This window comes from Rhinolophus sinicus, linkage group LG02 (genome assembly GCF_036562045.2).
Source record: "Rhinolophus sinicus isolate RSC01 linkage group LG02, ASM3656204v1, whole genome shotgun sequence".
Classification (NCBI taxonomy): Eukaryota; Metazoa; Chordata; class Mammalia; order Chiroptera; family Rhinolophidae; genus Rhinolophus; species Rhinolophus sinicus.
Window position 1 is genome coordinate 145,499,418 of NC_133752.1, and position 11,430 is coordinate 145,510,847.

Consider the following 11,430-nt stretch of genomic DNA (forward strand, 5'->3'; position numbering starts at 1 on the left):
GATGTTGGCTAGGGGTGTAATCAACCCCCCTTCCCGCCCCCAATGTAGCCTAACACAAGGGCCGACTGTACTGATACAAGTCCACCAGCCAATGGAACCATAAAAACCACAAAACACAACTTTTTTTCTTCAGCTAAAACAGCAGATGATTTATTGTACACATTACATTCAGCCACAACTGAGAGCAGAACTTGTCCAGAATGTCACATGTCCAGAGCAAAGGACTGTTTTTGTACGAGCAAAGTGGGTTTCTCAAAAGGTGGTAGCGGGGAACAGACGGCAATGTATGTTCCAGATCCATTGAGAAGTCCTAGATATTAGGCATGCAGTCAACAATTTGTTCCAGTATCCCTGGACTCTGGCTTTCCTCATTTCTGCTCCTGTGGCTTCCACCGGTGTACAAGCTAGCGGTTTACTTGGACCTCTGCCTCATCTTTCTTCTTTTGCGCTTCAGCCTGAAAAGCAGACACGGGAATACACTTCCTGCCCATAATCCCGAGGTTCAGTCTTTCCCTCCCATCTTAAACGTACATACGATACGCAGGGTGATAAAACGATCATGCACTACTTTCTACTGTCTTGTGTCCAATCCCTGGCTCTGACAAGTCAATGCTCAAAACATTTTCCACCTAATTCACCAAATGTTCCTCCCAAGTTTTGACCCAAGGCACGCTCCACTTCCCTCCTCCCGTGCCAGCAGTCTCAACATACCTGCGCATTCGCTTCTTCCTCCACTGGCAACCGATCATAACCAGAGGCAAGGAATAAAGCAAACGGTCATTAGTTTCAGAACCAGGATTAGGTAGGGAATGTGAAGAGCGTTATTTAGAACCAGGCAAGTTCTTGACCAAACATGAGGGCTCAGTCTCAGTAATTACATCAACAATTTGGCCTCCCAACCCAACACCCCGAAGTAAACACCGAATCCCGCGTGCGCTCTTCCACTCCCCACTCTCCACACAACACGTACCCAACCACCTCCGCTTCTCCCCAAACTACCCTTCATCTCCCACTAGGTCTTGGGCACCCTTGAGAACCCATCGGTTCAGGGAATCATGGCGGACTTCCCTTGCCTGGGTCTCCACCCCCAGCCATCAATTTCTGCAGCCTCAGCTCCCTGCCAGGAACTGCTTACCTTGGCTCTCATGGCGCGGAGGTATCTACGGGTAAAGAGAAAAAGGCTACAGTTAGTTTGACGTAACGATGGCAAGGGCAGAGACGAGATGTTAATGGATTGTATCCGAAGTCCGCACACAAGCCGCACACTCACCCAAGAAGATGACGCTAAGGCCGAGAGAGCGCTAAGCGCCCGCCTACCGCCATTTAAGGGAGCACTCAGTGTCGTCACTTCCTTTGCCTCGCCCTACCCACCCCAGGGGCGGGGCTGCCCAAGGGGAATAGCAATGGCTTCCGGCCTTTCTCAGGTGCATAAGTGATTTAGTTCCCTTTGAAAGTAGTATTTTTGAGTTACAAAATTCCCCCTCCCGTTTTATTATGAGGACATTGTATTATTTAAACGTGAGCACCTAGTTCCAATATGGGACCTAGAGGGGCAGACGAGCAAAACATAGCGACTTCCGTCTTCCCTCTCATTGCTTCATGGGAGTTGCAGTTTCCTTGGCGACACCCTCCATTTTATTATGGATGGGTGCAGACTGCACAAAAATGTTTTACTGGTTTGCCTTATGTTCCAAACTAAATTGCTGCAGGGAGAGTCGATCGCGGAACCTCCGAATGTCCTAAGGTTCCAGAACACGGAAGAATGTAGTTGGAGAGTTAAGCTGTCACACTACAAAAAAAACCCAAAACTGTCAGTATTGTAAACTTTCCAACTATGGTCTTTCCCCACAATACCTGAGGCAGAGTGTCACAATGCATCTTGGTCACAATGCCATCTTGTTCAAAAGATACTTCAGTGATTCTCCCTACCTGGTGGTAAGGATCAAACCAATGGAGAGGGGAAGATCAGCTCTTCTCTAGGACAAGGGTGGTATTTGGTGTTAAGATAACTTCAAAGTCTCAGGGTACAGATAGGTCAGAAGCCCTTGGTAAATAAGATACCCAAAGATTTGGCTACAATGAACGAGTTCTGAAGAATGGAAAAGAATCCTTAACCACTGACTTCACCTTATTCACTTTGATACTTTATAGTTTTTATAATCCCTCCTGTGTGGTGGTTTCCCTTTATAATTTATTCAATAACATGTCACCATTTAACTATTAAAGTAAGGTTTTTAAAAATTTTGGGCCCTTGTTCCAAGTGCTTAAGAAGTTCTAGTATTTTCACCATCAGAATATAACAAGTTTTTGAAGACAAAAATAAAAACCCTAGCACAATTATTTTATATCAAGTACCCCAGAATTCCACCTGTTGATTGTCCACTCGTCTATAAGCTCTTATGAAGAGTCCTGTGTTTTGTTCACTGTAGTATCTCCAGATCGGCATGCCTCACGTGTAAGATCAAATAAATCTCAAGTCCAATAAATTATTCATCTCAGGCTGGCCCTGAAAAATTGCATAACACTCAAGGAATTCCTGGCTTTCTAAGTCAAGATAAACACTTCTATAGTATTTTTTTGCAGTATACATAAATGTGCTAATCCTGAACAAATTATCAGAAGCAAGGTTGATGTTTTTACTTTAGAAAATTAAATCATACTCACATAGAAAATTTACTATTCTAATCCAGAGAATCCAGGATTTACGTTTTTTGGGTTGGGAAGTATTCCTTGTTTTAAAGGTAGACTATACCAACAGAAAAACACTCCAAGTGATCATCACTTCAACAGACACTCCCCAGCACCTCCATCAAATAAGAGTAGCAAAGGCACATGAGTATGAGCAAATCCAAATTTATTTTAACACCATGTCATTTTCAACGTGTTTAAAAACCTCATAAGTTAGTGGGAGCTCTAGTTCCCTGGGACCGCATGCCAGAGGTACTGAAATTCGTCACCTTTCTCTCCAATCCCCTAGCGATTCATCCAATTCAAGTCCATAGCTTCAGAAAGCCAGGAGTTCTCTCTTCAGTCTGCTCCTCTGGTTCCTGGTCTTTCTTTCAAGGGAAGGAGGTCAAAATATTTCAAACAGGAACAAAACCACAGTTGAGGTTCCAGCTCAGGTTTGTTAAGATGGAGCAAGGGAAGACCCCAATGACTCCAGAGAATTGGACAGGTTGAAATGGACTCCTCCTTTACAGCTTTGTGGGGGGAAAGGGGAAGAGTCCTGCAGAACAAAAATGACTAAAAAGATATACAAATGAGGATCCATTTCATAGATGAGAATCCCTTGATAAGTGCAGGCTCCAGCTCCTAAAAATGGGAGGGGCCTGACCAGATAGCCTGGATCAGAAAAGGAATCTGCCACATGTGAATAAAAACAATCTGAAGAACAGTTTCTATTTTGAGGCCAGGTAACATACTTGGGGAGAGCAGTAAAAGAGAGGAACAAGCCCCAACAGATGGAAAAATGCTGACATCTGAGTGTATAAAAAAATTTCAGCTGAATTTTTAGTGGTAGTGGCTACTTTAGCCTCCTCCCTGTTCTATTGTAGGGCCATAAACCTTGACCAAGCAGAGAGTGGTAGAAAAAGGCTAGAAAGAGGGGCTTGAAGACGATGAATTTTGACTCCTGATTTTATTGTTCAATTTCTCTTTTCAATTTAAAGTAGTCTTCGGTGGCTGGGAAGCCTGGCCTCCCAAGACCAGAGTCAGTTGGAGCTGGTTGTTGTTGAAAGGGGGTTGGGTTGAGGGGCCGGGAGGGGTGCAGGGAGACCCCTGCTCTGCTGGTGGTCCTGGGTGGAGAAGACAACTGCACTTCACAGAGCCTGGGGTGTGGTGGGAAGGGGATGAGGCAGGAGCAGCAAGCTGGGGAGATGGGACCCACCTCAGTCCCCAGCTTCATTCTCTTCTAATGTTTCCCCACTGGTAGCATTCTCTGCAGTCTTGGAAGCCTATATTCATGTAAAGAAGACTTGTCAGTTTCCAACACCTTGGGGTAGTGTCTGGGGGACCAAGGACAAAAATCCTAATTCTCTAGGTCAGGGCTGAGAAGGGGGAAAATAAGGATAAATAAGGATATACAGAAATCTACACCCCACCACAACCCAGGAAAGTGGAAGAAAGAGGGATCCGGTTCACCCTGCCAAAGAGGGATGATCATAACATACCTTCTTTTTTTTCTTTTTCTGGGTTTTCCGACTTGCAGAACTCTGGAGAAGGGCCTGGAATATAGGAGGAAGAAGGAAAACAAATTTTGAGGAATGTAGAGGAAACAATTTTACTCTCAATATTGTAGCTCTTTTTAGAACTTTGCTGACATTTAGTGCTCACTCCCAGGACAGGTACCACGTGCTCACGATGTTCCATCCCACACTTACCTTTAGTTCTGCATCCTGGACCTCCATCTCAGACTTGTAAAGGTCAGGCTCAAAGGGACCACTGGTTATCCGCATGGGGCCATTGGGCATAAGCAGAACTGTAAATTTAAACTGGGCAACAAATTCACCTATGGGAGAGAGAAGTGTTTTGATAAAATGTTCCAGGGTCATACTCTTTTTCTGTAAGTTATAGGGAAGGAGGAGAACATATAACCAGGGACTCCAAAGTGAAGCTCTTTACAACTCACCCTCCTTCTCATAGAGAACATTAAATGGTTGCAGCAGTTCATGTTTGGCGCACTCCACCACACCCATCCGGGCCTTCTTCTCATCTTCAAATGCTCTGGGTAGGCGAGGACAAATTAACATGTCCTTAACTTCCCCTCAAGTCTCACCATTTTGGTCACGTTTTTCTTTCTCCTTTTTTTATTTTTCAATGACTGCTCATGTTTTTAAACAGCTCCTACCCTCAGACAGAAATCATGCATAGGACTGCTTTTACCTTCCTTTCAATGAGAGGGAGATGGGGAGAATAAGAGAACGTGTGCATGCAGGCTGGAGCTACAAGTCTAGGCAGGAGAGGAGAAGGAGGGAGGGATGGAGGAGGGAAGAGTATTCCTGGGTGTGTGGTCTATGAATCAGACTGGTTCCAAGTCCTGTCTCTGTTAAGTGCAATATACCTTAAAGTAAATGGCATGGCATCAAAACGCCTTTCGACCTCACTGAAGAAGGCACGTGAAGTTTTCATTTTCAGGCCATACTGTTTAGAAGGATCTCGTTTGTAAATGGTGGTTCTCTGTCCTGCATCCTTGGCCTAAAAGAGTAAGTTAGGTCACATATGTTCTGGTGCTTTGGAACACACCCTCAGTCACTCCTCTTTGCCAGCGCTGGTAAACTCTTCTCACCTTGCCCTCTCCTGAGCTGACAAGAACATCCACAGCATATACTTCATGTACCTCAAATTCAGCTTTCTCATGGTCCTTCCTAAAAAGAATAGAAAGGGAACCATAAAGAGCAATAAGTAGTTCCTGGAGTTTGGAGCAAAAGGTGGACGAGATTAAGCTGGGAGTACGGAAGAAAAAACTCATGACTAGTCTGGTATGGTACAAGGTGAAGGGTGCGATTGACACCTACTTCTGCTGGTCTGTGGGATTCTGGATAATGGTCTTCTCTCCATCAATGACATGCTGCTTCAATTGGTGTGATAGCATACCTGTAGATAGGGCAGAGCCGATGATACCAGCCAGCTAGAATTCCAAAAGGTTTCCAAACCCACTCACCTAAGTAGTTTGATAGGGCAGGCAACGAAAGAAAAGGTGCCTGGCTATGGAAACCCAGGACACAGGTTTTTGGCTTAAAATATGCTAGAGCCAGGATGGATCCTCAAAGGAGGAAAAACCTTAATTCTGCTAAGTCACTCATACTTATACCCTCAACCCTGTTATCTGAGGTCTCACCTTCTATTGGCGTGCAATTAAATGAGTGGGCAACTTTGTTCCAGGCTTCTGTCACTTGTGTGTTCTAGAAGTATAAGATCAAATAAAAGGTGAGATCCAGGAGCTAATAAGTTCTCTACCATGAGACTAAGAAGTATAAAAAACCGGAGAGTTCTAACATCCTCCGTCAAGTACAATGATTCTCATTGTTTTTTTCATGTCATAGGCCTATCATTCCTACAACCGAAACATACCTTACATTTGCATAGCCTTTTACAAAGTGCTTTCACAAAGATGGTCTAATTAGACAATTCTGGAAGATGAAGAAACTGAGGCTCAGAAAGGTTAAATGATTTGCCCAGGGTTAAACCAGTTAACCAAAAGAACCTGCTATAAATCCAGGTTTTAATGATGGTAAGTTCAGTGTCTATTCCATTATACTCGGCATTCTAACCTGTTGAGAAGGGACAGCAAATTCTTATTTTCCCCTCCTTACCTCTTGTAAACATAATCTGATCCTTACCTAAGCTATAGGTAAAAGTTCTTGGACAAAAAGAAAAGTGAATAACTAATAACAGCTAATATTATTAAACTATGTGCTAGGTACTATGACAATCACTTTACGTGGATCATCTCAGTCATCCCAACAACCCTGTGAGAATAAGGCACAATTTTATTTTTTCCATTTTACAGATGAAGAAATTTGAACTCGAAGTTATTTTTAAATAGTAAGAGGTGGCAACAGGGTGAGACCCCAGAAAGTCTGATGTTATAGCTATGTAATAACCACTAGACAACATTACCTTTTAGTGAAGATACACAATAGTAAGCTATAAATAAAAATAATCCATATGCAAAATAGTAATAGTTAACACAAGTGTTCACTATATGCCCAGCACTGTTCAAACATAACAGCTCTATGAAGTGGTATCACTGTAAGAGGATTAAGTGAAAATAATACAATTAATTGACAATGGGGATGAACTACAAACTGACTAAAAGTGTGAAGAACAAGAAAGCACAGCAGAGGAGCAAGAAAAGACAATACTTTAAGTATTGAACAAGTCTTTGGAAATTTAAGTGTTAGAGAAATGTCTCCACTGATAGTCTAATACACTAAATTGTATTAAATCAGGAAAAGTTTACGATCCCTGGGCTTCCTAATATTGTTTTGCAAGGTACAGAACTAATTTTGAGCCTCTTTGCTACCAGTTTACTATTATTTTTTATTTTATAACCTTTTAAAGTTGAATTTTAAAATATATCTGTTTTATTTTAAGCTATCTACCTCAAATTTTGGGGGAAAACGCACAACCAAAACATGAAAAAGGAAGGATCTCTGTAGGGTCCACATATCCTCATACACGTAGCATGGAACTATCTATGGCAGACATCAGGGTTAACTGCTGTTTAGTATTAAGATCTTTAGTTCCTGCCTCTTCTCTTACAGAAATCCCATCTGAAGTGGTAGCTGATTAAAAAAAAAATTTTTTACGAGAGGGCTGTGGGCAAAGTTGGCAGTTCAATATAGAATCGCTGTAGATGCCTAGTATAGCTTTGGCTCTATCAAACTTTGGAGCTAGACTAAACAGCTTACCTGATTTCCAGGTTTGACCAGGCGTAGGGCAGCTTCAGCACAAAGGTGAGCTGCCTTAATGACATCTGCTTTCCTCCCTGTTACTTGGGTCCCCTGTAGATAAAGAAATGCAGTCAGTGTCTTCCTGGAAAGCTCTTTAACTCAGCTGGTTATTCAGTTAATATCTCTGTGCCCACTATGTAAGGTCAGCCAATGAACAGGAGAAATCACCCTTTTTCCTTGTATTTCTCCAGAGACTCTCTCAAAACTCACTTGGTGGTAGGGCGTGGGGATAAGAAGCAAGCAGCAGTGCACCCTCACAGGTTGAACACAGTTCAAAGGAGGCTACCTACCTGAGCGACATCAACCACAAAAGTGTGAGCCACATTAGCGATGAAGCCATCCACGTGGACCCCAAGGTCACTGCAAAGCAGGAACAGAGTACAGCATTAGCAACTGGGACGATATAAATGCTTAGGAAAAAGACAAGTGCTCTAAAACAGTTTAAGCTTACATTTTTACCAAGTCACCTTCCTTGAGAATATAGTCCTGGTCGCTCTTCAAAGGGGAGAAGTGACATACACAGTTATTTACTGAAATGCTGGTGGGAAAGGCAATACCTGTAAAGACAGAATCATCAGCCTTACTGCCTTGCTCTCTCTCGGAGCCCTGTTGCCCCTCAGAAGAATGGAAGGATTTTCTTCAGGGTCTTGCCTAAGTTTAATAAGTTTGGATTGGGTAGCAAACTGCTTGTAACCCACTTGCCATTCCCAACTTCCAAATATCTCAACTAGAGCTGGGGTGAGAGTTGCATCATTATGACAAACAGGAACAAATAAGAGTCAAACTTGGGAAATTAGTGGGGGGCTGATTTTTTACCTTTCTTCATTTCTTTTTCTTTCTTGAAAATTTTCCCCGTCTCTTCCATAATCATGGCATCACCTTTCTCACACAAGCTCAGTACCGACACACCTGAGCAGGATGCTTCCACCAAAGACCGAAGTACCCCTAAGGACAGAACCCCACCATGTCAGTCCTGCATGTGCTGTCTAAAGTTACAATCCAAGCAATACCTAAGAGTTGGACCCAGAATTTCTAATATTCTCTAGTGCCATTGCCCTAAGGCTGAAAGAGGAAACAAGTTTTGCCTCTTGGAATGTACCTACCTTTAATCTCTAAATTTGTACCTTCCTTTCCTAAAATAAAGAAGTCAACACTCCCTTCCCTTCCTTATATGTGATAACTGGGTGTACACAATCTGTCTCCCTGGGCAAGGGAGACCTTCCACACATGATACCTACGGTGTGATAGGACAGAATTATGAACTTCAAGGGGGTCCTCATCAAGGTATCCGACATATACATGCAAAGCAGACCAAAAGAAATTTATAGGCGTCAGGGACAACAGGAAGGTAGGCACAGAATTGCTGACTCCAAGCTGATGCATTGTGAAATGCTACCTTCTTCCTTCTCAGACACCCCAATTAGGTGTTAGCAACTCAATTTATGTAGACTTATTTCCTCACAAACAAGTGTATAAGCCAAGGGGACTTAATCTAAGGTCCCTGGGCTTCAGCAGGCTCATGGCTTACAACTTTTAGATCATAAAAAGGTATGTGACCCCAAAATTCTAAACTGTTATCTGCAATCGCAAGTACCTCAGAAGTTCTAAATTGCAAAAAAAGTTTTCTTCTGATTCAAACCACTAATATCAAATATAAAAACGTGCCAAAAATGGGGGTACCATGCTAAATGTCCATTATGTTATAAAGCATCTCCATGGCCCACCCTGAACTTTAGGTTTGATTTTTGTGATCTAAGTTTTGGTGAATCTTTGGAAGCCTGAACCTCATGTTTTCAGCCATTGGACCAGAGGCATTCTAAATACCTAGCTTTACTGTCAAAAGCATTTAAAAGCCCAAAGACAAGCAGTTTCTGTCCTCTCAACTGGGTTTTAAATTGGAAAGGTGAATTGGAAATAGAGAAAATAGAAAGTGAGACATCTGCCTAGAGTGGCAGGCAGCTGCTGAGAAAGTTAGAGCAGTCCTAATAAGGATGACTTCTGAGATCCTAAAATCGGTCCCCCCTCCCCTTTCCGGTACTATTCACAAGTTTGTCTAGTTGGGGTGAGGGCCTCAAAAACATTTCTAGAGTTGTCAAACTCGAGATCGAATACGAAGGCTAAGAAAGGCTATCTGCACAGATTGACGGTAGTAACGAGTATCTTCAAGAAAAGCCAGATACATCTCAAAGAGGGTGTGAGGAGCTCCACGGGTGCCTTCCAACGGTCCCAAAGCTGGCCCAAGCGTAGAATGGGGCGCCGACCAGGGAAAGAGTTGAAGTTAAGAACGAAACACTTCAGTAAAGCACGTGGTAGCGAAGCTGGTGTCAGGGACGGTAAGCGGAGGAAGAAGGCAGCCGGCGATCAGCACAGGAGGAACCCGGCAACACGTGCCGGCTCGACTCCTGACGCCCCGAGAGCCGCGACAAAATAGAGGGGCGCTCCCGTCGCCAACATCTGGGTGCTTCCTTTTCGAGGTGGCCTCGTCGCTGCCAGAATTAGAGGCGGCAGGGATCCGGACCAAAGGGTGAGGGGCAGGGGACGAGCCTTGCCTCCTTACTAACGTCCTAGGGTCCGCGACGGCCAGGGACCCTGCTCTGAGGTCTTCCCCGTCGCCGGCCCGCACCTCCAGACTCCAGCCCAGGCCTGGACGCTCAGGTCCCAGACGCGACACAGGAGTCTTCCCACCACGCCACCCTCAGCGGACCGGCGCGGGGCCCTCAGTAGCTCACTCCGCTTGACCCCACCGCTCCAGCCCCTCCAGAGCCCGCCCAGTACCATCCTCCTTGCCTCTCCCTCTCAGCCTAGATCCCCGGACCCCTGAGGCCGCACTCACGGTTGGCGATGTCGCCCCCCATCTTATACTTGGTCACGACCAGGTCCTCGGCGATAGTTTGCTCCTGCTGCTCGTCCTCGCCCGACATCTTCCCGCCGCCACCACCACTGCAGCCTCGTCCCCCTGAGCTGCCGCCTCTGTCTCCCTCGCTAGCCACAGGCTGTGGCCAGAGCCCCTTCGATTCGCGAGGAGGAGAGCGCGAGCAAAAGCGCGAGCAAGCAAGGGAGCGGGCGGGAGGGCGAAAGCGAGAAGGTGCGAGCGCGCGGGCTGAGGCGCAGGGCACGCTGGGACAATGAGTCCTTTCCACAGCCAGCCTCTAGCCGCCCTCGTGGACTCGTGAACTACAATTCCCAGCCTGCTTTTCGCGCCCCTAAACCAGGCCCTGGGGCCTTGCCCTCCGAGGGCCTCGCACGCTGGAATCGCCGGGCACGCTGGGAAGGGTCAGGCTCCAGCAGGAAGGCGGAGCCGTTGGGAGTTTAAGAAGCGTGGTCTCTGCCGGAAAAACCTTGTCCACTAGGAGCCTTGAACTGGAACCTTTAATGGAGGAGGGGCGGGGGGTGGGCTGAGGGAGAAGAGGCGGAGCTACGGCGGGGAATTGGGTTTGGAGGCGGTGGGGCAGGGTGGAGCCCAGGCGATTGGGGGTGACTACGCTCAGGGCGGGGATGCTGGGTGCGCCCTTCCCCGGATCCCTGGAGCGGCTGGCAGGACCGGCCCTGCCGGTCCAGTCGTCCTCCGATACTAGGAGAACCGGGAGGGGCCAAACGGGTTTGGAAAGAAACCTAGGAGCTGGGACTTAACTGGGCCCGCGGACTCCGAAGGGATTATCTATTTACAGCCTCTCAATCTAGAGACCGGACTCCCACAGAAGATGGCACTATTGTTCCAACAAATAAGCTTTGATGGCACCTAAGCGAAGTGTTCACGGCGACTTTTTTAAGAGAATAAGAGTTCTGAAACCTGGGAGTTTCAATATTCCACTTCTTGAAGGAGCACATCTATAGGGCTTTTTCAAACTTTCCCGAACTTTTTTTGTTATTCCCAGTTGGTCGCCTTGTAGATTCCTAGTAAAACCTTTAAATGAAAAGAACTGCGCTATGCTTCTCTTAAGGAAAGTGGAGGGCTGGAGAAAGCTGCATGGGAAAA

The 11,430-nt window shown here is 45.6% G+C and overlaps 1 protein-coding gene and 1 long non-coding RNA gene across 3 annotated transcripts; both read right to left on the minus strand.

The window, feature by feature from the left end:
* Positions 1-120: 120 nt before the first annotated feature.
* On the minus strand, positions 121-1,293 carry LOC109452949 (uncharacterized). Of its 2 annotated transcripts, none has more exons than XR_002138214.2 (3): positions 1,136-1,293; positions 712-734; positions 121-455 (listed from the first exon to the last, which is right to left on the minus strand). It is a non-coding gene; the product is annotated as an uncharacterized LOC109452949 (long non-coding RNA). The 2 variants fall into 2 exon arrangements; XR_012493949.1 differs by lacking the exon at positions 1,136-1,293 and adding an exon at positions 1,000-1,090.
* A 1,544-nt stretch (positions 1,294-2,837) lies between these two features.
* PA2G4 (proliferation-associated 2G4) lies at positions 2,838-10,575 on the minus strand. Its single transcript, XM_019742442.2, has 13 exons — positions 10,288-10,575; positions 8,271-8,399; positions 7,906-8,011; positions 7,745-7,814; positions 7,413-7,505; positions 5,837-5,900; positions 5,514-5,592; positions 5,285-5,363; positions 5,060-5,193; positions 4,628-4,722; positions 4,380-4,507; positions 4,170-4,223; positions 2,838-3,953 (listed from the first exon to the last, which is right to left on the minus strand). The coding sequence occupies exons 1-13, from the start codon at positions 10,373-10,375 to the stop codon at positions 3,888-3,890; spliced, it is 1,185 nt and encodes a 394-aa protein (XP_019598001.1). The 5' UTR covers positions 10,376-10,575; the 3' UTR covers positions 2,838-3,887.
* Positions 10,576-11,430: the final 855 nt, after the last annotated feature.